This window comes from Haemorhous mexicanus, chromosome 13 (assembly GCF_027477595.1).
Source record: "Haemorhous mexicanus isolate bHaeMex1 chromosome 13, bHaeMex1.pri, whole genome shotgun sequence".
In the NCBI taxonomy this organism is placed as follows: domain Eukaryota; kingdom Metazoa; phylum Chordata; class Aves; order Passeriformes; family Fringillidae; genus Haemorhous; species Haemorhous mexicanus.
In genome coordinates, this window is record NC_082353.1 from 9,277,826 (window position 1) to 9,303,534 (window position 25,709).

General features: G+C 39.3%; 1 protein-coding gene across 2 annotated transcripts; it reads right to left on the reverse strand.

Annotated features, from left to right (window-relative positions):
- Window positions 1–959: 959 nt before the first annotated feature.
- TEX9 (testis expressed 9) lies at window positions 960–21,246 on the reverse strand. Of its 2 annotated transcripts, XM_059858295.1 has the most exons (12): window positions 21,161–21,246; window positions 20,988–21,073; window positions 20,095–20,158; window positions 18,865–18,935; window positions 15,198–15,246; window positions 14,139–14,224; window positions 12,489–12,667; window positions 9,823–9,905; window positions 7,364–7,537; window positions 3,466–3,600; window positions 2,846–2,980; window positions 960–1,193 (listed from the first exon to the last, which is right to left on the reverse strand). In XM_059858295.1, exons 1-12 carry the CDS (start codon window positions 21,203–21,205, stop codon window positions 1,116–1,118), a joined length of 1,185 nt encoding a protein of 394 aa, XP_059714278.1. In that variant the 5' UTR covers window positions 21,206–21,246; the 3' UTR covers window positions 960–1,115. The 2 variants fall into 2 exon arrangements, with proteins under 2 accessions (XP_059714278.1, XP_059714279.1); XM_059858296.1 differs by lacking the exon at window positions 7,364–7,537.
- Between the last annotated feature and the right edge of the window lie 4,463 nt (window positions 21,247–25,709).

Below are 25,709 nucleotides of genomic sequence, written 5' to 3' on the forward strand. Positions count from 1 at the left end.
ACACTACTACAATCCTCATTCAAATGCAGTGTGTCTCATCTCCACGAGGTAGATCTGAGGTACTTCCCTGGTAGGATCTAAGCAGATATGTTGTGTCATTCTGAGGTCAGAACTACTTTCTTTCACTGCATAAACTGACTGGTTTTGTACCATGTACCATCCTCACTTACTCTGAGGGATGAATCCATTGAAATAGCTGAGGTGTGGCAGAGGTTCATGCAAGCAGCACAGGCTTGTATTGCTCCTGTTCATTAATGTACACACAATAGGCTCAGCTCTTCTACCCTGATCTGTTTTCTAGTTATTGATTACAATGATGAATAATGAAATTTTTATGGATGTGATGCTTGTAGAGCACCTGCAAATATGGAGTCATTGCTCCTGCCTGTATCCCAAAGCAGCAGCTGATGGCCAGGGAAAGGTTTAATACTTCTGTCTTGACTGAAGGAACAGTTTTACACATTACAGCTCCATGGGACTGTGGACTCTGTCTGGGTGATGAGGGGCAAGTCTCATGTATGGTTATGCCAGCCAGGGGCGCTCAGATGTAATTGCTAAAACAAGTTATGGTCATTTCTATAAAAGAGCTGTTGGTGCTTAAATTAGATGCCAGACCAGCTAGCTTTGAGGGGAGATCTGTTACAGAGAACAGACAAGGCCAATTTTCCAACCACGTGTTCTAAAAAGGACATGACATTTTCTTCTCAACTGGATCACTGGTTAGTTTATTTCTGTTGCAACAAGGAATTTTCTGAGACTAAATCCTGACTTCCCTGGACTGAATATGACCATGGGTAAGGTACAGTTTTAAATGCTAGAACAGAGCAAACTGATAACAAAGTTCACTTGTTGGAATATTCCTTGCATGGCCTGTGCTTCTCTGCTCCTAACAGAATGGGCAGTTTGGCCTGACAATGAAGTAGAAATTTGTGTTTCATAAGACATTACAACACAAGCTATCAGGCTGACAAAAGTTTAACTATTTAAACATAAGAAAAATCAACAAAATCAATTCAGTAGGATATACAGTTATTAACTATTAACAAGGACTCATATACAGTCTCAAAATAATGTACCATCTGACTCATCTTTCAAACAGAAGTTATTTAATGGGATCAATAACTTCCCCACTCAAGAGCTTTCATGAATTCCTCTTCGGTAAAAGAAAGCATCTTGGCAGCTTCAATGTGCATCTAAAAAGAAAAAAAGTGAGCAGAAGGCAAACTAGTGTGAATGAGAAATACAAAATCCTGGCTAACTGGGATATTTTTATGGGTTATAATAAAGCAATTAATAATTAATTCATTAAAAAAGAAATTTCTGAAAATCTGACAACTCTTGTGACTTCTGAAGAACACATATAAGAAAACTTGGTCCACATTCTTTCAAGCTGATCAATATACAGTTTAACATTAAAGCTATTACAAAGCAGATCTCTCCTGATTTTAATGTCTTTGGGGAATATTTTCCCTCCATCATTCTTCAGGCTCTGTCTGCTCTGTGCATCTGAAGCTGCCACACAAATATTACACAAATAGCCTAAATCAGGTTTTTCTAATTCATTCAATCAACAAAAGGCCTGTTTGAAGCAGACTTGAATCCTTCCTGATTGTGAATACTGAGCACATGTGAGCTTCAGCTGCCCTTCCCCGTGCCTTCTGCCAGAAGCTGCAAGGGGCAGGGTTAGCCCCAGTCCCTTCCATGTTCCTCCAGTCACAGTCTCTTCAGAAAGGACAACTCACAGCATCCTTCTTTTGTGAGTAACACTTTTTGTAAGAAAAGGTAAGTGGCTTTCTCTCATATCTGCAGTTTTGAAACAGCATTTGTAATTGCTTAAAAATGTATTTACTGCAGTTTGTGACATTTGTCTGAGACCACAGGTTTGGTTCCCAGTCAAACAGAAATGCTGCTCTGTGACACTCATTTCAGTGAATTCATGTTCCAGAGGACAACGAGCTACCTCATCTGGAAGAACATATTTTGAGTGAATTCTGTGTAGTTTTCATTCTCAAAATAAAATTGCAGAGCTGGAAGGGCCAGCCAAAGGCTAAGTTAGCACTACTGCTGTTAGGTGAATCCCCAGGATCTCCTCTGCATCCTGTTACTGCCAGAAAAATTCTCGTGCACTAGAAATACATAAGCAGCCCCAGTTCCTCTTATTCCATTTACCTGTCCTCCTTTGCCCTGTGCTGGGGAGGTGTTCCAGATTCAAGAGTGTAGTTTCACATTGCAATTCCCAGTTCTTAGGATCAGGGTGCAAAATACAAACACTTAAGTTGCCACTTCACACAGAACTATTCTTCCTCTTGGGGCTCAGCAACTTCAAAAGTGTTTACTAAATGTCTGGTGATCACTGAGTACTCAAAGGGTAAATAAAATGTTCTACTTTCTTATCTCTAAGGCTGGCCCTTCTTAAAGGGGGTTCTGCTCAACAAGCCACCATACATCGCTTGCTTCAGCTGTCTTACAGCTTTGGTTTGAGAGTGCAAGAAGTGCACTGACTCTATCCCAAAATGAATCCCATGAGATTCTGCAGAGTAAGCAACTGGAGGTGACCCACTCTGTGCTGTTAAGGTCCTGTCCAGCCCCTAGCTCTACATGTCTCATGCAGCCTCAGAAGGAGAACTGATGGAAATGACTGCTCACATCCCAAGTATTTTAAGTGAAAAGTGTGATGGAACTAGTAAGTGGAAAATAATTTGATTTGGGAAATATCTTCCAGTATACATTCTTCTCATTTTAATTTCCTTCCATGTAAACTCAGTTTTCAGGATTACTTTACTGGACAGTAGATGCATTTAGCTAGAGGTTGTTAACTGAAATACATCCATAGTCTGCTCCTTACCTTTTGTCTCTTCAAAATATCAATTAACTTTAACTGCTTTTTAAAACCTGCAATTAGCTCTCCTTTTTGTTTCTGCAGTTTCTTGTTTTCTGTTTTTAACTCTTCAATCATTTTGAGTTCTTGATTAGCTACATCCTACCAAGGGAAAAAAAGGAGAAATTATGAAAATGGTGCTTTAACCAACAAAACCTGGCATTACATAAGAAAATGACAAACAGTAGCCACACATGACACTTCTGAAAAGAAATGGGATTAATCAAAATACTCCCACATTAAAGCTTAAAAAAGAAAAGAAAATCTTGGCAATAAGAGCTGTGGTTTGCCTTTGTATGTGTTAGGTGTGTATATGTACTTCTTCCTCTCCCTAAACATGTCTCATTTTCACAGAAATTAGGAAAATCAGAAAGGCTTTAACTTCATTCTGTACGTTTCTTCTCCCTGCAGAGGTTGCAGTAGTATCCTCTAAGATAACTTATTGAGGCCTTTTGTGACTTGCTCCAAGTTAATTTTGAGGCTGCCTGTAAGAGATACAAAGCTTCCAAAGCCCATCATGCTTTTTGTCTCATTCTAGCATTACTGAGTGATTACAGACTGGAAATTGCTTTCCTAAGCCATAGTACCTTGTTGCTTTGTTTCAGTTTATTCAGCTCTGCTTTATACTTCTCCACTTCTTCCAAGGCCCTGTTTAAACGAACCTCTGTTGCACTCTGAGTGGCTGCAGCCTGCTTTTGGGCACGCTTTACACTCTCCAATTCCTATCGAAGAAGCAAAGGACAAACCAATAAAAACATCATGAATAATGGTGTTCTAATGAATCCTGTATCAACAACACACAAAAAGGCTCACCCTTGAAAGCTGAAGAGTCTGTGACCTTCTTTGGCCTGTAACAGAATCTGTCTCAAAGACAATTCTACCATTAAAACAACCCCTCTTCCTTTGAAATCTTGAAAAAGGATCTTTCTCATCTTTATTTTTTTTAAGCTTCTCTTGGGGTAAATTGTGAAGCTGATCATATAAGACTGAAAAACCTTGTATGATCAGTCAGAAAAAGAGAAACAAATGCCACTATGTCCACTCTGTGACAGATTTTGGAATGGTGGCTCGTGTTTCCAGCTGCTTCTTCCCACCTGCTCCTTTCACCTCTCTGCCCCAGAGATTACTACATGCAATTACCACCAAGAAGTTTGAGCAGCCTGCTGCAGATGGCTGAGGGTATAAACTACTTCATCGGGCAGAAAATAGTTCATCGAGAGTTACGGCACCAATCAAAGCAGTTGTCTCGACTCTGCTGACAGTATTTCATAGTGCTGTAAGTGGGGAATGAGAGAAAGAAACCAACTTGAGGAACAGAATAATGAGACTAAAGATCAGGGAATACAGATAACATACAAAGTAAAAGAAACAACTCTGGCAGAAAGAGCACATCTTGTGTTTTATGAAAAAGAAATAGATTTTTTTTCTTTAAAGTATCAAACTTTTAGTAATGGGCACAGGAAGTTTATTTTATCCAAATCAAGGTAGAGAATGGGCTTACTGATAATGAGGCAGCCCTCAGACTGCCTCATTTCTGAGCAACTGTTCTATTGTCTCAATTCTACACCTGTTCTGTGGTGGTTACTCAAGACTTCCACATCATTTATCCAAGAAATACATACTAATTGACCTCTTTGTCTTGTATCAAGATGATGGAGTTGTGAATGAAATCTATTACATCTTTTGTGCTATATATTTTATTCTGCATTAATATGAAAAGCTTTGGAATAGTCTTTCTAGCATTTAATGACCAAAAACAAAATAGTCTACATGCAATGCAAATTACTTATCAGCTAACTAGATCATTTAATGAACGAATTCTAAGAATTCTTTTAGGGATTTTTGACATTTGCTGTCACACCTAACACCTTATCAAGGACTTTTTTGCAAGTCATCTAGTGAGGGTATCTTGTTAAATGTATTAGACTCCAAGTTTTCAATCTTAATAATGCCTGAAATAAATGTTTTATTTTGTATCTAGGCAAGGTTTCTGCCATTTCTTCAATACTTTAAGTCAAAGCTGGATTAGTTTTCTCATATAATATTTCTCTAAGAGTGGGGAGGATAAACTACTGTGTTTTAAAATTGCATTCCATTTCAGTTTCTGGATTTTCCCCACTGTTCTGCCATGGCTGAGGCACTTGAGTATCAGCAGGAGCTGTGATGGCCCACGAGTAACCCTCACCAGGCCTTCTGTCCTCCCAGCAGCAGCGCAGGCAGCACTGCTGTCTTTAGGAAGCTCTGCAACACCTCCCCAAAAAACAGCTTTGAGAGAAGGTGTACTTAATATCAAGCCTTTCTTCAAGGCAAGTGATAACCCCCTGCACAAAAGCTTAAAAAGAGTAAGAGTACAACTTTGGTGTTTCCCAGACCACTATGTAACATTAGAGCTTGGCTGAGTAAGTGAGAGAGAACAGCAAGAAAGGAATGTTCTTGTAGACCAGTGGGGAAAAAGAGATGAGAGAAGTGATAGCATTTATGAGATCAACTAGATAAAAAAAAATAGAATGCTGGAAAGAAAAAGATGGAAATTTCTGGGACCATCAGAATTCAGTTACTGCCTTAGGTGGGTGCTGCAGCATTAATGTTTACAGAACACCAAAAGAAAAAAATGTAAAAATAATGAAATAGTTACCATGATTCAGGTAAATTGTGAAAAGCAGGTGAGACTCTTTGCCTAGGCACATACAAAAAGTACCTGGGGGATTCATGAATTTAAAAAACCTGATAATCTAAGGAGTTTGGGGAAGCATGTGTCACACCTTAGGTCTACCATCATCTACATTGCAACAACAGAAAAAGCAAAAAAAAGCCCAGAATCAGAGGTTACATTTGTACTCTCAGCTATACAGAAAACTTTCTCTAGACTGAAAGAGTCATGAGAGTTCAGCAGCACATTTCAAGCCTGTGTTCACAGGAAATTGCTTTTAAACATGTCTAGAATCGATCTACACTACATTAATTAAATAGAGCTGAATAATACTTCATATCTAAAAAACAGAGCAGTTTTTAGACTTCTAAATCCACTGGAGATTAAGCAGTTACTGCAAAATTATTTTTACATGCATGGCTTTTGCAATTAGACAATTTATTATAGCAGAAAAAGTATGTAAAGTAACTTCTGAATTAGCAGAGAATCTTTCATTACACATACTTGCTTTTTTTTGCTGTCTTAGTATTTTAAAGGATTACCACTATTTTTCATGACCATGACTGGCACCCTTAACAAATTTTAAAAAACACCATCTATGAGGAACAACTGAAGCAACTGAGGATGGTAAGTCCAAAGCAAAGACCAGTGAGGGAAGTGACCATTTTCTGGCTATGGTACCTGTGCAGGGGAAGTGAATAAACTTTTCATCCCATTTCCTAAATACTTTCTAACTGTGACTGTGTGCAAGGAAGATGTGGAAATTGCCACTCCAGAAGGCTGTAAGTACAGGTTAAACAAACTTATGTCTTGGATGGTTTGAATGTAATTTGTCCTGTCTTGCTTTAGAAGGAACTAAATTACTGTAAATCTCTAGGCCCTATTGACTGTGAGCTGATGAGCAGCATAAACACTAGTACTGAATATTTTTCCTCACAGAATCACAATCAGTTTAAGGAAATTTAAAACCTCCAAGTATCTGCACAAAAAACCACAAAGACCATGTTAGTTTTAAAATGCCAGAACTATGAAACATAAAGATACAAGCATGCCCACATAAATCCATACTATGATTTAATGGAAGTATGAGCCTTTGATGGGCTGAGCTGTGCTCTGTCTTCCCCAATTTTTAAACTGAAACACTCTCCTGGTGTATTACAAGAACTACCCAACACTGTCATGGTTTTGAAGTCAACCTCTCTAGCTCTGAGTAATTAAAGAAAAACACATGCTGCCCTTAAGATGAAGTTGCAAGCAAAGCAAGCTGTGTGTGCAGCCATCTGCTGCGCCGGGCATGGCACTGCTGGGGGACAGCAGCCACGCTCACTTGGGCTCAGCCACCCTGCAGGGCCTGCTTGTCCATTTGCAACAACAAGCACATCCCTTCCCTCACCTGCACAAGATACTATTATAAGCTGCAGGTGCTTTAAAAAAAAAGTTCACTAGGTTCTACAGCTTACAATAGAATTTGCAGAAGCAATTTTTAAAACATTATAATTAAAACCTGAAAAGTGGAATTTCCTTGTATTTTCAGGATTCGTTTTTAAATTTGACAGCAGTTTCTGAAAAGGTAGTTTTGTCTCTTGTGTGTCTTTTACATAGGAATTTAATTTCAAAACACAGAAATGACTGTAAAAGCAGAAGAAGTTAGCAAAATATATTATTTCTCCCTTAAAAAAAATTAGGCCATTTAAAAATACAATTTATAAATTAACAGATATTGAAACATTAATGAGATCTTTGGACATGGCTCTATCACTCCATCAGGGAACAGAGGGTAACTTGATGTGGGATTTTGCCTTTTTTGAGATAAATAAGACTAATATCTGCAATACCTTTTCTAGTGCAGTGACCTCTTGTTGTAACCCTTCGTTTTTTTTGTTTGCTTCTTGTGACAACATTTTGTACTTCTCAATCTGAGACTGCTGCAGGCTGATTGTTCGTTGCAGTCTTGAGTTTTCTTCTTCAGCATCTTTAAGCCGAGTTCCTAAATTCTGACTTTCATCATCCTGTATGGCAGTAATTAGCAAAAAACCCCAACTAAATGATTGCAAGGAAGCAGGAGGGTAATGCAGTAATAATGTCTTGTAAGTAAAAGGCAGTAAGAATACATGTGTTGTAGATTTAGAAACAGCAACAAGTAAGACTAAGAAAACAAAACACCAGTTTACCAAGATAATACTTTAAAAACCTCTAACACTTTTCTCATTTAATATTCTGCAGTCTTTTACTTGAAGCTGTCTTGTAGCAGTATGTAAAACATTTCTCATAGCTCAAAGGTTTTGAAAATAATCAAAATGTTATAGAATTATATGAATAACAGTGTACATTGATATTTTGTGACATTTTTTGTGAGCATGGCTAAATGCACATATTAGGAAAAATTATGGGAAAAAGAAGAGAATATAATTACTAATAAACCACTCCATTATGTTTCAGGAGATTATCTGGTTTTGACTTAAAAGCAAGCTAATGATCCAGGATACATCAAGTATTCAAATTTAAGATTCTCTTAACATGAACTGAGTCCCGTCTTAGATTCATGACCTACTGGCAATTACATCCCACATGAAGCATTATAATTCAAGGCATTTTTCTTTTATAACCTTTCAAACACTGTAAGTGAATACTAATGTAGATTGTTTCAGACACACATTATGCCCTGCTTTTCTTTAAGCAAAAGAAACCGAGAAAATACAGAAATGGAATTTCTGTGAAAAAATTTTGCTGTTCTCTCAGTCCCTTGGAATACCAGCTTCCCACCTGAGAAATCTGTATGCTTTATCCTAAGCTTCTCATGACTTCATGCACCTCAGAAACACCCACCTCTTTAAATTTAAACAGATTTACTGCTTCCTTATAACAAGTGGACTGTGAATTGGAACCAAACCCAGAATCTATCTCAAGGCTTTGCCAAAACGAAAATCTTGTGACCTTCTGAATGTAATAGTTATTTTCACACCAGAGAAACTAGAACCCAAAATGATAAATTTACATACAAAGTGCTAAGGGAGCAGGACTAGAAAAAGTACAAGGTTGTCTTCTGTCATCTGCTACAGTAACTGAATTCTGTTGTGATTTTGGCACGGAATGATGAAGTTCAATAACTACTGACAAAATGATATTTGATTTGAAAATAACTTTAAAATCTAATGTACCAACTTTCTTCTGATCATAGCATAGAAGTATTGAAATGCAGAAGCACCTGTGTTGATAAAAATAAAGTACAGACATAAAATATCAACATCTAATTACTTCTAAAGATTTTGTACTTATCTCAAAAAACCCATTTACTATCATCCTGCTCCTTAATGCTGAATTAAAAGCTTATAAGAAAATACATAAGTATTTTGCCATATGTTCTTAGTGTCATCATCACTTTTAGGCCTGGGGAATAGGTGGAAAAAAGCATTCTGAAGTCAAGAGACCACAAATAAAAATAGTGCAGTTATGTAAAACAGAAAGTTAGTTCAAAAACCTTGCTTGATTACAAATACATGAATAAGAAGTGATCTCTCTGGCAGACAGATATGAACTACTTAAGTTTTCACAGTTCAAGAGCTGTTTGAGCATCACTTTAGAAGATACTGCCAGACAGTGCAGATCATAAAACTCACTTGTACATTCTAACAGTGAAGTATCAGTGTAGCGTCACAATGCCTTAAGTTCAGTCTGCTCTGCCCAGGTATGTAATTCCAAATACTGTCCTCTGCATCAATTGTACTCCTGAGAACAGAGAAAGCCTAATTTCTGTTTTGATTACAATATTCCATTTAAAATGGAAGCTCTTTCCACACTTTGATCCACTGATGACACTGAAAGCACCTGACTGTAATTCTCAAGCTGGTCTATTTCTCATTCTACCCAAAACATCCATCTCATCCCAGCAGCCAGCTCTGGGCACTGCTCCCCTTCTCTCTGTACTCCACCATCTGCATTTCCCCACCACTGTTTCTTCTCCTTTTTCTCTGGCTCCGCTCTCCTTCCCAGCAGGAAGGAAATTGTTTGAGACTTTGCAGAACCACAGTGGCCCTATAGCTGGGGCATGTCTTTGTCCCCAGTGGTTCTCTCCTGCCCCAAATTATTGTCCATTAAGTGCATTTTGAAAGCTTCTAGCCCAAGATCACACTTATACAGAAATTACCACCCCTGATTCTAAATTCATATGATATTTACAAAAAATAGAACATTAACTCTTAATACTTGAAACAGAAAAGTTGAGAGAATTCTGTTTTGGGATTATTTGTTAAAGAGGAACCTATTCCATTTCTAGATTAAAAAATTAATCCCTTACCTTTTTCCTGCATTCAAACACTGTATTTGCCAGGTCTTCCTGCATCACACGTAACTTTGCCTTAAGAAATCTGATTTGAGCTTCTGTGAACATAAAAAGTTACATTTAATATACACAAGTCCTCATTTTTCAATGCAGACAAGAACCTAAACTGATGCAAGAACTCACTTTCATCTTGTATTTAAAACCACATGACATTGTTTATAATTATTGAAGAGAAACAGGCAAATGAAAACTCAGATCTCTAAAAAAGTGTTTGCAGGTTTCTCATTCTTAGGCAAAGCTTTGTATAGATTTTTTCCTTTTAATGACAGAACTTGACATCTTTAAATTGTAAAAGACTCATAACGCTCAACATTGAAACTTACTGAAAACTTGCATCATACCATGCTGTTCATGGCAGCACTTCTTGAGTTTGAAGACAACAAAACTACATTGTAGGGCATGTCTACATTGCAATCCAGCTGGAGCTACAACTTCTCTAGTTACAGCCAAAATAATTTTAAACTGTGCACAACAAGGAATTTGATTTGTATTTCCTAACAGGTAAATATCCCTCCTGCAGAGTACTCCATGCTTTTTAAAAGTACACTGCTAACATTTTTCAACTAATAGTTTAAATTAAATCCATGTGATCAGATGTTTTTTCCAAATGAAATACTGTCTTGCTCTTGGACAGCTAAGAAATGGACTGGCATGACAAAACTAGCTGTGTGGGAACAGTCTGTTCTCATACTTCCTACTCCCCAGATCATTCACAAGGAACTTCCTCTGGACTTCCACAAGCATCAAGCATGGAAACAGTCTGAGGACCAAGCTGACTAACACAGGAATAACCATTATTCCCAGTAGTTACAAGAGGAAAAGAATAAAGTGAAGGAGAAGGACCTAGAGGTAAGAGTGGAGAAATGGATGGGTACACATGTTCATTTGCTGTAACAGGAATTTGTTTCATTTCACCCATTTTCCCTCATCAATTGCAGCTTAAGCTCTCACTCTGCAGAGGCCAATAATAAGTACAGTTTAGGAGAACACCATAAAAATATTAAGATACAGGCTGACTTTTATTCCCCCTTTTATATCCTTGCTAGGTTCTGAGAACTAGTGGCTATCAAGATGGAGACCATAATGAAACCTTCATGTTTAATCCCCTTGCAGGTACTTCTACACTATTAAGTTATTTGATTTTCTTCATGAAACATATATTAGATAAAAATAGAGCTTCATGTTCAGCCTTCTCTATGTCTGTGTGCTTCTATCATTGCTGGTTACTGCAGAGTTGAATTATAACCCTCCCAAAACAGTCCCACACTAAATAAAGTCCAAGCTACGTGTTGGCAGCACTGTGGTAACCTGTGATCCTGAAATAAAGACATGGAACCCAATTCCAGGAAGAGAGCTGCAGGAAGCTCAAGGAAAGGACAATACTATGGAACCTTTCAGCATATTGGCCTAAATAGCTGGGCACAGGCTAAGGAATCCATTATGGAGATTCCCACTGAGCCCTCTCTGTAACAGGGCCTGCTCAATACTTGTGCCTGCTTCCTTGTGAACACCCTGACTGTCCTGAGAGTCTGACACTGCTCGAGTGCTCTGCAATAGCTTATTTACCACATTAAGGAGGCATTCAGAGTGTTCCAAACAGTCAATATCAAATTCAAAATGCAAAAATCAATCCTGAGGATTTTTATTTCATCATTAAAGTTACAGAAACAATCCTCAATACTCCAATACATGCCCTTGGTCCCTGATAACAAGGCACCAGTAATAAGTCTTCTTGAGTTGCCTTGAATTGATTTGGTAGAAGTTTCCAATGAAAGCCAGAGCAATTTCTTTTTGGTTCAGGAAGAAAACTATAAAAAAAGTTATCTGAAGATATGTTATGGGAGACTTGGTAACAGAAGATGTGCATAGATTTATGAGGTTAGAAACCAAGCTATTTCTGTGTTGGCATGCTTGTTGAAATCAAGCTGTTAGATTAAAAGGAGAGGGCTCAGGCACTTGCAGCTTACTGGGGTGAATGTCTGACTTCATGCTCACTTCAGCATTGTAAGGAACTACACAAACTCACTTTTATCACACCAGAGCCAAAAAGACAGATGTGTGTCATGCCTTTAGCCTTGCTGGCAAATGCTGCAATCCCGTCCCTGTTCTGTTTCTAGGACAGATATAAACACACCATTTGCAGTGGGAAAATATCTGGAGGATTCTAATTCAAGCACTGTAGCTGAAACATTACCTTGTTTCAGCCACTTGCTGAGATCCACAGCACTGGTCTGAGGAAAGGCTTTTGCCTCCAAAGGCAGAGTCTGTGCAAAGACTGAAGCTCATCTTTTTGGAAATACAAGCTTAGCATCCTGTACTTCTGTTTCCCCAGTGAAATGAATCAAATGTTATGCACTTATTCAACATATGTAACCATTCAAATACTTCCTTACAGAAGTGGAAAGGAAGATAAAAATTCACATAATCAGTCATATGTGAACTGATCTTCCTCTAGGCCTACGTAGAAAGGAAAAGCCTTCTTGCCCTTTTCCTTTTAGGTTAAGGGCTAGAGGATTTTCCCTGTAATTTTTACAGAAACTCCTTTTTTCTCTCCCCAGGAAAACCCATTTCTAACAGTCATGAAGCAAGAACAAATGTACTAACCATGCAAGGAAACTTACCTGCTCCCATTTCATTTCCAAACCTTGGAATAATATCATCATCTTGACAGTCTGGTAAGACTCCTTTCTTTAGTCTTTCTTCAACTTTGCTAATTGTTTTTGTTAAAGAAAAACCTATGCAATCTTCCAGTACTGCAACACCATCAGCACTTTGTACTTCCACATTTCTTATTTTTGAGCTAAAAAAAATGAAACCCCTAGATTTTAAATTTATAATACATCATATTTTTGTAAAATATTTTTAGTATTTGCTATTTTTAAGAGTGCACATTTATTTACCTGCATTTAATTCAATTTTATTACCTGCATTCATATGTAAGATGCATCAATGGCAATTTCTCATTTGCTTTCTGTAAGATACCTTTACCATATTCCACATAAATAATGACAAGATTTTACATATGATAACGTAGAAGGCAGAGAATCACTACCATTTTCAACTGAGAAGATTCTGGCACAGTCTTCTCATCCAACAAATCCATAACCAAATCAGAGTAAAGCAAAGAGAGGAATATTCTATTGGCTTTGGCTACTGTCCTGGGGGATCCTCTATCCTCTGTTGTCATTTCTGCCCTTTCCACTCCCTGCCACATTACCTTGTAGAACTCTGTTGCCCCTGGCTGTACTCCTTCCTTATGACAATTTCTGCATCATTATGCCCAGCCTAGGAAACTTCACTGATCCCAGAAGCTGCATATCAACATTTTCATGAAACCAAAATGCAAGGTAACACATCACCTGCACAGGGTATTCCTCAGCTTTCTCCTATAGAAAGGTGATCTCAGTTCTCACAGGATCTGAAGCTCCTAAGTTCTTATTCCAACACATCCTCATTCCAGCCTCCAAACTCCTCCCAGCTCCTAATTTTCTCCCACAACTTTGGGGTTGCCTCACAGGCTCTGTATCAGCACAATTCCACTTCCAAACCTCCTGACAGGGTGCCAGCATAACAACCTTCCCTGAACTGCCAAAGGGAGGTCTGAAGGGTCTCCCCAGGGATTTCTAATCCTGTAAAACAGCCTCAGCCTGTCAGTTCCAGGTCCTGCCACCTTGCAGACAATTTTCATCCTATTTTGGTATTATGCCATAATTCATGGCTGTTTTAATTTGCTCCCAAGCTCTTATGGATTTTTTGACTCTTCTCTTTGTCCAGCTCTCCATTTCTTGGTTTTACAACCTTCAATTTGCTCCAGAGCTGAAGCTTCACAGCTGGGAGCCCCTGGAAGCTGTGTTGTATTACTGAGCCTCTTGTCCTGTGACCCAACATTCACTACAAGGCCTCATGTTCCCCAGCACCATCTGATCACAAATCAGGCTGCAGCACCCAAGTGTGCTGGCCCAGACTGCCTCAGGTGCTCCATTCTTGCTCATTGGGCCTCCTTTGACTGAAGGAGTTTACAGAATTCAGCTGTCAGCCTTGAGAAGTGCTAAAGCAGAAAGCAACTGTTTCGTTGCTGCAATATTAATCACATATGTTCACTGATAGTTTTTGGTGCAAGTAAACAGAGATAGCCACCTGGTGGAGCTGATTGAGGAAGTTTGATACATTTATTTGTATAAATATAAAAGCATACATCCATAAAATAACTTGACAGAGAAAAATAGCAACTAAAAGATTTCATGACAAACCAAATGAGATGTTTGATATACCTTGAAGTTGTTCTTTTTCCCCTACTTGCAGAGTATGGTCTGTTCTGAGCTGTGGGCACAGAAGGAAATTTCTTCTTGTTTTCTACCTAAAAGTTTTTTCAAAAATTAGTGGGATATTATAATTATTATTGAACTACTTTTTTTCTAGCTTTTTCTTTATTTTTTTTTTCTTCTTCATATATCTATACTCAAGGAAGTTTTCAAAGAATGCTTTTCAAACTTTCCAAATTACTTCTCCAATTTTATTTGCACTCATCTTTAGCTTGCAACTTTTATGTCTCTACGCCCTAACTGTAATATACCCAACAGTCATTGGCTCATGGGAGTTTTTCCACACATACTTCTAATAAATCTATGCACAAGCAAGGCTCTGAGCTTTTATCAAGGTATTAATTACTGGACTGTCATCATACCTTCAAAAATATGGTATTTTATACATTATTTTAATCTTATAAAGTCCCGACTGAAGCAAGACTTATCAATATTTCTGTTGCTTTCACAAAATATTCTTAAAAAATTAAAGGGTTTTCTACTGTATTCTGATAAATAACTGCAGATGGTATTTTAGAAGCTTCAGCTCACCTCACAAAAGTTTCAATATAGTTGTAGTTAGAGACTATTGAGATTGCTCTTAATCTCATTTTTCCATTATATTTTCTAAATTGAGTTACTCTGACTACTTGTTTATTAACTAGACAGTTATTATTAGAAAACACTAGTACTGCCTTTAGAACTATACAAGTGAGGGAGGGAAGAGAGCAAGGAACTAATTATGTTCTAATATTTTTCACTTGGAATTCTTAATTTGATGTTCAAAACACTGAAAATTTCTCTCAATGCAGAAGAGAAAACAGAATACAAAAATTAAACATTGGGTAAGTCCACCTGACCACCAGTGGCACTGAGGAGCTCTGGTAACACTGTCCCTGTAGCACTGCTCTGGGCATCACTTCCCTTTGGCTTGGCACCCATGCAAGTCCCCAGTGTAGCCTCAAACCATGAGCCATTATATTTTTGAAATTATGCTAGAAAAGAATTTATCCAGGATAGTTTTGGTACCTTTGCAAGTGAGTGTGAAAGAGATGAAACTTCGGGACAGAGTGGATCTCTGCAATTTAAAAAAAAAAAAAAAAAAAAAAAAAATCACTGATCTATAATAATGTAAACACTTTGCAGTTAAAATACAGCCCCCCTGTCAGAATCAGAAAAACATTTCATTTTCTAGGTCTAGAATAACCAATCTAGCTAAGGTGGGAACGTACACTGAGTTCAAGCATAAATTCAGTCCCATCCACGGTCTGTCCACTCTACCTCATTTGCAACCCAAACCACCTGGTGAGTCTGTGGTATCTAATACACCAGTACTCCTGTACCAGAATCCTGATCTTGTCTCTTGGAATTCAGGCTGCTGGCTTGTTAGATCAATGATTCCCTGTAGCAGGGAGTACTCAGCCAAGAAGCAGAGTTACAGCTTCCCCAGGACAATCCAGAACCAAAGACTGCCAGCAGCTCACTGGGTAGCACCTATGTGACATAAAACCCCTGAACTCATATAAACAAAGTGCAGATATAACCAGCGTCCTCTACATCCTCCACCTGTCCTAGCAGGCTCAGACTGACTGTTCTCAGGTCAATTGACAGGGACTGTCAGAGGAATATGAAGTGGAGCAATTTATAAATTAAGCCTCATAGAATTTTCTCTGAAATAAGTATTATAAATACAATATCTATTTTACAGATAGGGAATTAAAAAAAAAAAAAAAGGCAGCTTTCTTAACTGCTTATTTGGCTGAAAACTGTGCTTCTTAGTAACTGAATTTCAGGTAAAGTGATTATTTTTCAAGTCTATTGAAATTAAGCAGAAAGTTTTAGCATGCTGTGTACTATTCAGGTCAAATTCCTTGTCAGATAGATATACAGATATGTAGATACAATTTTGCTTTCAAAATGAGTTATGAGTGGATGTATATTATTGCAATGAAAGGCTGTTTTTTAACTACCCTTTATAAATTTTTTACTTCAATTAAAACTCTGGCTTATAAAAGATTTTGAATAAAATTTAAATTTCTGGCTCATCAAGTCACTTAATTCTTTTTGTCAGGCTGATTTAAGCAAATGTTTAGATCTTGCCTTTAAAAATTTCACAGACGTTCATCAACAAGAATTATCTGCACAAAGCTCCGTATTTTATTAATCCAAAAAAACCCCAACAACAACAACAACAAAAAAAAAACCTCAGCACAAAAAAACAACCTGGAGAAGTCATCTGTGTATGGCTGGCAACAGACTTCAAGAATAGGATGATTAGTTTTTGTCTGTTTACCCCAGTTTCCTCAAGCTTTCTCCCTATTGGCTAGCTCTAGGAGCATGCAGAAGGTGAGGATTTGCTGCCACAGAAATAGCAGTTAGATGTTATTCTGAAAAATATGAAAACGCAACACGCTCTATACTCAAAAAAACAAATATATTCTTTCGCTCAATAATCTGTTCCTATTGTATCTGTTGTCTTAGGGTCGTCTTAAAAAAAAACCAAAACAAAAAACCCAACCTCATTGAATCTCTCAAATTCTCCTAATGGTTCCTCCCTGCTGCCCGCCCCATTCTGCCAGCCCCTCTGTGCGGCCGCACGCTCGGTCAGAGGCGGCGCACACGCGCAGCCGGCCACAGGCGCGGGCACGGCCACAGGCGCGGGCACGGGCTGCGCGGGCACAGGCAGAGGCGCGGGCACAGGCAGAGGCGCGGGCACGGGCTGCGCGGGCACGGGCTGCGCGGGCACGGGCGCTGCAGCCCCGCCGGGCACGGGCGCTGCCCATGCGCGGCCCTGCCCAGCGCCGCCAGCCGGGCCCCGGCTGCAGAGAGAACGTGTAAAGAACAGCTCATTGCAGCGCGCTCTCACCGGAGCTGCTTTGTTGCTAAGTAATTAAGATTTCCCTGCAAGTACTCCAGAACAAATTCATTTAAAATATACGTTGACTTGGAGAGTGACTTAAATATTTGTTGTCTTTTTTCTACTTTGCTCACTCATTTGTTTTTTCCTTTCAACTTATAATTTTCCCCCTTTCTTCGCTTCAGTTCCTCCCTTCTTTCCAATTGCTTTTCATTCTCCTTAAAGGAATCAATAGAAATTTCAACGAGATAGTTCAAAAATATCTCAAGTGCTTCCTTGAGATGTAAGGCCTATCTGCTTGCACAATTTAGAAAGAAAAGAATTTTTAATTAAATATTAAATACTTTGAACTAATCTAATTGAATGGCCTCAATGTTCACTCATGGATAATCAGTGTGCCCAATTCCTAGCACACATTTCTAATTTTTTTTCACTACAGCATGGGATTTCCAGTCTTCTCTCATGTAAATGTTTACCAGGACACTATGGTTACCAGACTGTGGTTGTTTTAAGGTGTTTTAATTTATGTTGGTAATTGATAGGTCAGCTGATGCTCTGACATGCTAATTGCCCTTTTTGTTTTTTTAATTCTTCCAACACTTCAATTTATTTCTAATGTGTACCATCAAAGCTAATAATTCCCTTTGTGAGGCTGAATCTTCCAATCACATTACTTAATAAAGCAGCTCTAAAACTCAACTCCAGTTTGAAGTTTTTAAAAATTCTCTAATGTTCAAAATCCATCTAACAGAACAAAAAACTAAAGTGAGATCCAGAATTTGTTTAAAAAGCATGATTATACTGAATGATAGCACATTAAGTTTCTTGCCCCTCACTCCCTCAGCTATGGCTTTAAAATAGCTCAGAAATCAGTTTAATTGTAGTAACAAACTTTTGCTGGTAGTCAGGCTTCTATCATAGAAGCTGCCTTGCTGCCACACCTTTTTGTGTACTGAAAATCCCTTTTACTTTCAGAAAAACTCCATGTCTTTGCTTCTGTTCTACACAAAAATAACTATTTAATTATCTTTATCAGACCTTCATATACCCTATTTGAAAAGACTTCCAATTGCAGCTTAACCTCTGAAGCATTTTGTTGTCTGTTCTTAGCCAGATTAGTGGCATCATAAATTTAGGAACCTACAGATCAGATCCTTGATAAACTGTGTATTAGTCTATCCTAAAATCACCCATTCCCACACTACCAACACACAAACCCTTGAACAGCTAAGGCAATAATAATGCCCCTGAATGACTAATACAGCCCTGTCCCCACTTGGGAGCTGTGGGGTTTGGACACTGGGGCTGTGATCATCCAGGCCAAAGGCATGCAGGCCCCAGCACTGTAATGGTATCCACATTCCAGAGGGTGGCAGCTCAATGTTTGCCTGTCGTAGGGCTTTGTGTTTTCATCAGGCATTTCCTGTCCCAGGAACATTTAGACATAGTATCTCATCCAAACATTTAGACCAGTATCTCTTCCTTCACTTTGTCAGCTCAACTGTTAAAAACCATCCACTGCCAAGTGCCCACTGTTTGGTATTGCAAAGAAACCTGTGACCTTACCTTGCTCTTTTACAAAGGTCAGCACTTCTTAATATCTTAGACAGAACATTCCAGCAAAATTAAGCCTTCCTTGAAATAGCAAGGAATAACACTTGCTTAGGATCACTTTTTTTTTTTTTTTTTTTTTTTTTTAATAATAGGAAAAAAATTAAGACTCCACCAAAGCAGTATGCAGCAAAGATAGATAAAACAGGAGCATGGTTAGGACACAAGTTGTGCAGGATCAGTGTGAGGGTCCCCACCAATTATACACAGCAGTTGAAAAGCACATACCTCTGTCTGTCATCTTCAGGTGACTTACTCTGTGCTGAACCTGGCTGAGATAGTATCTTCTGTTGGCCTTTCTTCATTAAAAAAAGAAAAAAAGTAGTTGATTTTGGGAGACTATAATCCATTAAAGATGAATTACCTATTTGTAAATCACAAATCACAGTAACTACAGTCTACAATGGAAAAGAATGGAAACTATAGTCTACTGTGGAAAAGAACTTTTGAAACACTGGAAAATATGTCTAAAAATGAAAATGCCATTGCTGTTTTGTTGTTAAATGTATGTCTGTGCAATCTGGCAGTGCCATGTGGTATATTAAGTACCCTAAGAATATTTCATCTTCTGCTATATTTAGAGAAGAAAAGAACAGTGGTTTTGTTGTCGCTGTTTTCTAAAGGAAAGAGACTAGATGCTATTTTGGCTGTTTCATCTGCTCCTGTTCAAATGCCAAGCATTTAGCCTCAGCTTGTCACTGCTCAAGAGAAGAATATGTTTTCACAGCCCATAAAATTGAAGTTTCAACAGTAGGAAAAGTGCATACAAGTACATACAGCTTTCCAGAATACTTAGTAATTTGCTTTTTAAGCCTTGTTTCTTTGAATGAGTCTACTTATATTGAATATTTCTAATATGCAGAACATCTTCTCCAAACTGTTTTGGGTTTAAACCATACCTGCCCCATTCCCTTTTTATTCATTTGTCCAACTTTCATATAAAGTGTTGACTCTATCTGGTTAAACAATAATACTGATAATAAACAACAACTTCTTCTGTTTTGAAAAAGCTTCCTTCTTACTAAGTTCATGTTTTCTATTTGTGTTGCTTATTCTTTGTATCTCTTTCAGCTTGAACAATGTAGATCATATTTCACTAGGAGGTTACTGTAACAGTATCTGGTTTTCAAATACTAATTTTTAGTATTTAAGGCATAAAACCACCTACAGATACTTTTCTTAAACAACTAAACAAGTTTTTAATGTGGTTTTAGGTATGTATCTGCAGAAATGCTGTAGGCAGGTATGTGATACCTACCTGATGAAATTACATAGAGACTATTTTTTAATGTATTTTTAATACAAGTTTACAACTTCAAAAAGAAATAAATTAAACCTTACCATGCATTTGAGAGCAACATGCTTTTAGTAGTCAAGGTCTAAATTTGTTTTGAAACTCAACCTTGTGTGCATGTGAATCCAGACTAAATTACGTAACAGTCTGCATAACCTACTCACCATTAGTTCTTCAGCCTGACGCACCAGTTTTTCTGTTTTGGCTTCTAATTCTGCATTCAGTCGCCTAAAAGAGTAAGAATTTTTTATCACTGAATTTTTGAAAAATTTAAAAGGAATAAATGTCAGCGTGACAGTATTTTTGCCTGAACTAACTGAAATTTTAATGATTCCTACAAAGGGATGCTGAAATACACTTCAAGGTATTAAAAAAGTTATGTTTCAACAATTTCCTGTGTTTTGGTCAAATGAATAGTAATAAAACACATATACCCATTAAACAGCACGGTTTGGACTATTAACTGTGAGAAGTGAAGGATGACTTTGTTTTTGGACATGCCATTTCTTAATACACATTGTCTTTATTTCCTAAAGGTTTTCCATGTTTAATACAGTCCTTCCTTTCAGTATACCCAGCAGCAGGGGTTGGGGAAGGACTCATGTAGGACTGCAGTGCTTATCACGGATTTGGAGATGTGTTGCTGTCTGGATGTGCAGGCTGGGGTAGTGAGGTGCTCCTGCGTGCTCTCGTACAGCCCTGGTGCTGTGCCTGCCGCAGTGTCAGATGTGGCTCTCCGTGTGCCCTCACCGTTCACCGGGGCTGGGCACTGACAGCTAACAGGGACAGGGAGTCCATTTAAAACCTTTACAGCTTTTAAGCTGTTTTTAACAGACTTAACCTTTTATACAGTCATAACTTAGAACTAAAGTCAATGTTCAAAGTGCAGAAGAACCTCACGTCCAGGCCTAGAGCCTGCCTGAGGCGGCGGTGCCAGGGGCGTGGGCGCTGTCCCGCGGCCCCGGGCAGTGCCATCCGCCCTCTGCGGGGACGGGCCCGCGGCACCCGGCGACAGGGGACGGGCTGTGCCGGTCCCTGCGGGGCAGGGCCTCCTTACTTGTACTGCTCTTCCTTGGCCAGCCATGCTCCGCTCAGCGCGCCGGGCCCCGCCAGCGCCTGCGGGCTGCCGGCCGCTCTCTGCACCTGCGGGGAGGATGCCACAGTCAGCGGGGCGGGCTCGGCACGGCCCCGCCGCCCCGAGTCCGAGCCCAGCCCGAGCCGCCGCCTTACCCCGGGCAGGTCCCCGCCCCGCCGGGCCGCGCCGACCGCCGACATTTTGTCCGCGCCGAGGCCGCTGTGGCGTCGCCTTCGCCCGGGCAACCGGCGGCCGCCCGCCCTCGCTCCCACCCTCCCTCCTTCCTTCTCTCCTCCCCTCCGTTCGTGTCAGGGCCCCAGCGACAGCCGCGGGGACAGGCCCGTGAGCAGGGACCGGCTGGCACCCGGCATGGCACTGGGCTGCCACGGGTTCAGGTGAGGGGCAGGCACAAGGGTCTGAGGGACCATTATCATTGTTTGGGTAATGAATATTTATTACAGCCCTTTCTGACCTTGCTGCACTTTGTCCTGCCAGCGTCCCCTCATTTCAGTGCATTAAAATCCTGTTTGCGGCATGATGGCAACTGTGCCACGCTCTGTACAGCTCTTTGGTGCTGGCATCCCTCTGCGTTTCCCATACACACATTTCTGTGATTGTCGCCTGGTTTTAGCCTTGTTCTCCGCCACTTGTTTGAATCTCTCCATTATTTTTGTCCCTCACCCCCACACAGTTTGATTTTGCTGCATTTCTCTTTCTGATCACTCATAAGCCTGTTGCCACTCTCATCTAAGTACAGGACAGGTCAAGTTGGAAGAAATCACAGCAGGGTCATCTGGTCCACCCTCCCAGCTCATTCAGGGTCATCCCTGAGCACATGGCACAGGATTGCATCCAGATGGTTCTGGAATATCTCCAGGGAGGGAGACTCCACGCCCTCTCTGGGCAGCCTGTTCCAGTGCTCACAGCCTGTTCCAGTGCTCGCAGCCTGTTCCAGTGCTCACAGCCTGTTCCAGTGCTCACAGTGGGTTCCAGTGCTCACAGCCTGTTCCAGTGCTCACAGTGGGTTCCAGTGCTCACAGCCTGTTCCAGTGCTCACTCACTGCACAGTAAAGAAGTTTTTCCTCAGTTCAGCAGGAACTTTCTGTGCCTCAGTTTCTGCCCGTTGCCTCAAGTCCCATTGCTCAGCACCACCCAGTAGGTTGCAGATTACTTGCCCACTCACCTGCTCATTCGCTCCCATCTCCTTTCCCAACTTCCTAGCAGATTGTGCTCCTGAAATGTGACAACAGCCCAACTGTCCTGCACCAGGTATCTATAGAGCAAGAATAATGTGGGTCTATCCTGAGTTATGTGGGCTGTATATGATTTTAATTTTGAGATTTGCACAAGGGAAATCAGAAGGGCTTTGCTGGCTGGAAGTAGAAGGTCTGTGCTGAAGGATTTCTGCAGAAGTATTACTTGCAAAGCAGAAGAAATACGTGAAGGTTTTGAGCATTGAGACAGGCAATGTAATGGGATAAATGAGGTGAAATGAAAGACAAATGGGATTAGTGAAAGGCAAATAATAGAAATATCAATATAGAAAATGAAAGTGTTTAGCACTAATGTTGATTCGAAAGTATTGGCACACAGAGGGAAAAGAGTGAGCCTATGAAAAAGGGTATGGGGACTTTGAAAAAAAATCCATCAAGAAGTCAATCAATTTCCATAATTTTTATGTTTTTACTAATAAGAATAGCAAGGGGTTAATTATGGCATTAAAACAAACAAACAAACAACAAAACCCAAAAAAAAAAAACAAACCAGAATTTAACTCCATCATTTGTGCTTTTGGTTTGGAAAAACTAAAAGGGTGAGGTCAATAGTAGAAATCTAACTTCCATGGGAAAAAGACTGATTTTGTTAAGAAATAAATTACAGATTCTATGAGATATTAACACATCATAACCAAAGTAATGTTTTAGAAATATCTCTAGTAATATCCTGGGGGATTTGAAGAGAAACAGGGGAACTAGAGAAGCACACAAAGGTTGGTGGGATGAAAGCTAAGAAGAGAAATATGCTCTTTCCAAACAGGAACTTTTTTTCCCCAAAAGTACTATTTCTTTTTGCCAAACTAAAATATCATCTTATTCATACTTTTACTTGTTTTAAAGTTCTTGTATAAAGTAGCTATAAGAGCAAAACACCTTAAAATGCCAAAAGTATTAGCTAGAAGATCTCTGCTAGTTAGATATTGAGGCAACAAAATCACTGGTTGAGATTAGAGAGATTAGAGCAACTGGTTTTCTAGCCAGCTTTTAGCTAAGACTTAATAAACAAAAGAGAGGTAATTTATTATATCATAAATTATTAAATATGTTAACAAACACAGCAACACAAGGTTATTTTTGTTTAAAACCCCCTGGGATTAATAACATACATATATACATACATACATACTAGGGTTGCAAATTTGCACAATATTTCTAAGATCCACAGCATGATTTATTTAATATAATTTATTTTTTGAAATATTATATCAATTGGATTTAAACTGCAGCTACCTATATTTGAAGTAATATGAAAAGATCAGTATATTTGGAAAGGTATTTCTTAGTGAACTTTAAAGTATTTCTCCAGAGATGTCGAAAACAAAATTAGAAAAAATAAGAGATTTTCTTACATTCTTGATCCGTTACTCCATTAAGGTTTTATCACTTTAAAGTTGACCTGATGTGACCTTAACAGTTGTGGTTAATTCTCTAATACATAGCTGGTAACTGGGTAGAGAATAGGCTTATATTGGAGACCCCAACCAATAGCGAGATACATAAGGAGATAGGAAAATTTATCTCAGTATTTATCTGGGGAAAAAAAAAGGCATTTGAAAGCAAAACATTGGTATATGGTATAAGATTTAGCCAACAGTATTTGTTAGCAAATTCCCATTTTCCATTTTAATCCTTTTTAAGGGTTGACTCGAACATAGTGTTTGTGAAATAAAAATGGTTTTGTCATTTTGAGGTGGAGTGTACAGCAGGTTACAGACAGGTTTTAACCAGAGTGATATTTGTGATCATAATGATCTGTACTTGGGACTTCTTTCTAGGGACCTCTGTGATTAGAGTAGTACATCATCATTCTATTTTTTTCAAGTGTTTCCACTTTTGTTTTCTGAGGATTAAAAGATTGCAAAATTAAATTACTCCAACAGAAGTGTCAAATTCAAAATGAAGTTCACTGTGTTGCCTTTGGTTTTCTTCTAGCAAAGGAGAACATAGGTCAGAGAACAGAAGGGCTCCATCAGTACAGCTGTTAGGAGTGGTTTGGGACAGAAGGGTGTGTGTAGCTGCTGGGATGTTAGAACAGTTTACTGCAGAAGACTGCTGGGATCAATATACAGTGTTTACTTTTGATTAAACCAAGCACATGCATTATTTAGTTCTTACCCTTGGCCCTCTTCCTTCTACAGGCACAAATTTTGTGATCTCTTTCCTCCTTCAATAAAAATATAAAAGCATGAGATTTTTATATGAGCCTAATATCTTCATGCTTTTAGACACATTTTTTGTTCATAATATCTTATTTGTTTAAAGATTCATTATACAGAATTTTCCTCTCTCTTCATAAAAGCTGTGATATTTAGTAGAGACCTAGAAAATTATCAACAGGAAAGGACAGGATTTCACTGTGTATCACATTACTTGTCAGAACCAGAGGAACAGCAGTGGTTTGGCACAGTGTTTTCTTCCATAAAAATTATTGCAAATGTATCAGGCCAAAGAGATAACAGCTGATACGCTGGCTCAAGCTTTTTGGGCTTTGGGGATTTTTTTTATTGTAAGGCCCATTGTAAACAAATAAATAGCACATATAGATGCCACAAATATTTACAATTTTTAGACCAAGAATCGTGTTGAGGGCTGTAAATTGTCTTTGGTACGTGGTAGAGATAAATTTGATTAACCTGCTGTCACCTTAGGCCTCTCTCATTTATTCATCTGTTGATTCCACCTTTAGAAGAAAAGGTCTTTCATAGGACTTGCAGCTGTCTGCAGGACCTCCATCCTAGGGAAGAGGGATGCTTCACCAAGGCAGTGTGACTCAAAATGTTCATGCTTCTGTATGTCAGCAGGTTCGCTTGCCCAGGACCATTTTGAGTGCTTCCATTGCCCCGCGGCGGGTGCGGCAGTTTCCCACAGCACCTTTCCTCTCTCAGGCCGGCCATGGTGCTGCCCTCAGAGCAGCCGTGTGCAGGCACGGGGCTCCCGAGCAGGCTTGTGTGCTGCCAAGGGGCCGCTCCAGTGCATCGCTGCCACGTCGCTGGTCGGCGTGAGTGCCCTTGACAGCATCCTCCGAGCAGGGCATGCACCGGGCGCCTCCCGCTGCACGAACCCTGGGCAGGCTCAGCCAGCCACAAGGAAGGGAACCAGAGACAGGCTGATCAGCACTCACTCACGAAGGCAAATAATGTCAAGCTAGCAGGCAGTTGTTTGTTTACTTATTTATTCTGAATGTGCCAGAGAGGATGTCAAACTTAAATCCAAGGCATATCACTGTAACCTAAGCAACTGTAACCATTACAGCCACTTCACACTTGAATAGTTTCCCTACCTTAAATTTCTCCTTCATTTTCTAGTTTCAATTTCCTGGAGGGGAGAGAGGGAAGAGCAAAATTTTGGAATGAATTTTAAGTGGAATTTAATACTTAGCATATTTCTGGAAACCTGTATGGGTTGGTATTTTTGATTTTGTTTTGGT

What these genes read in the sequence shown, in the direction of transcription:
- TEX9 (XM_059858295.1), bottom strand. Translation starts at nt 21,205, where the DNA reads ATGTCGGCGGTCGGCGCGGCCCGGCGGGGCGGGGACCTGCCCGGG. An exon ending in GGGGCGGGGACCTGCCCGGG is followed by an intron (nt 21,074 to 21,160) that starts GTAAGGCGGCGG and finishes TCCTCCCCGCAG; the next exon opens with GTGCAGAGAGCGGCCGGCAG. An exon ending in TGTTTGAATGCAGGAAAAAG is followed by an intron (nt 7,538 to 9,822) that starts GTAAGGGATTAA and finishes ACTGCCATACAG; the next exon opens with GATGATGAAAGTCAGAATTT.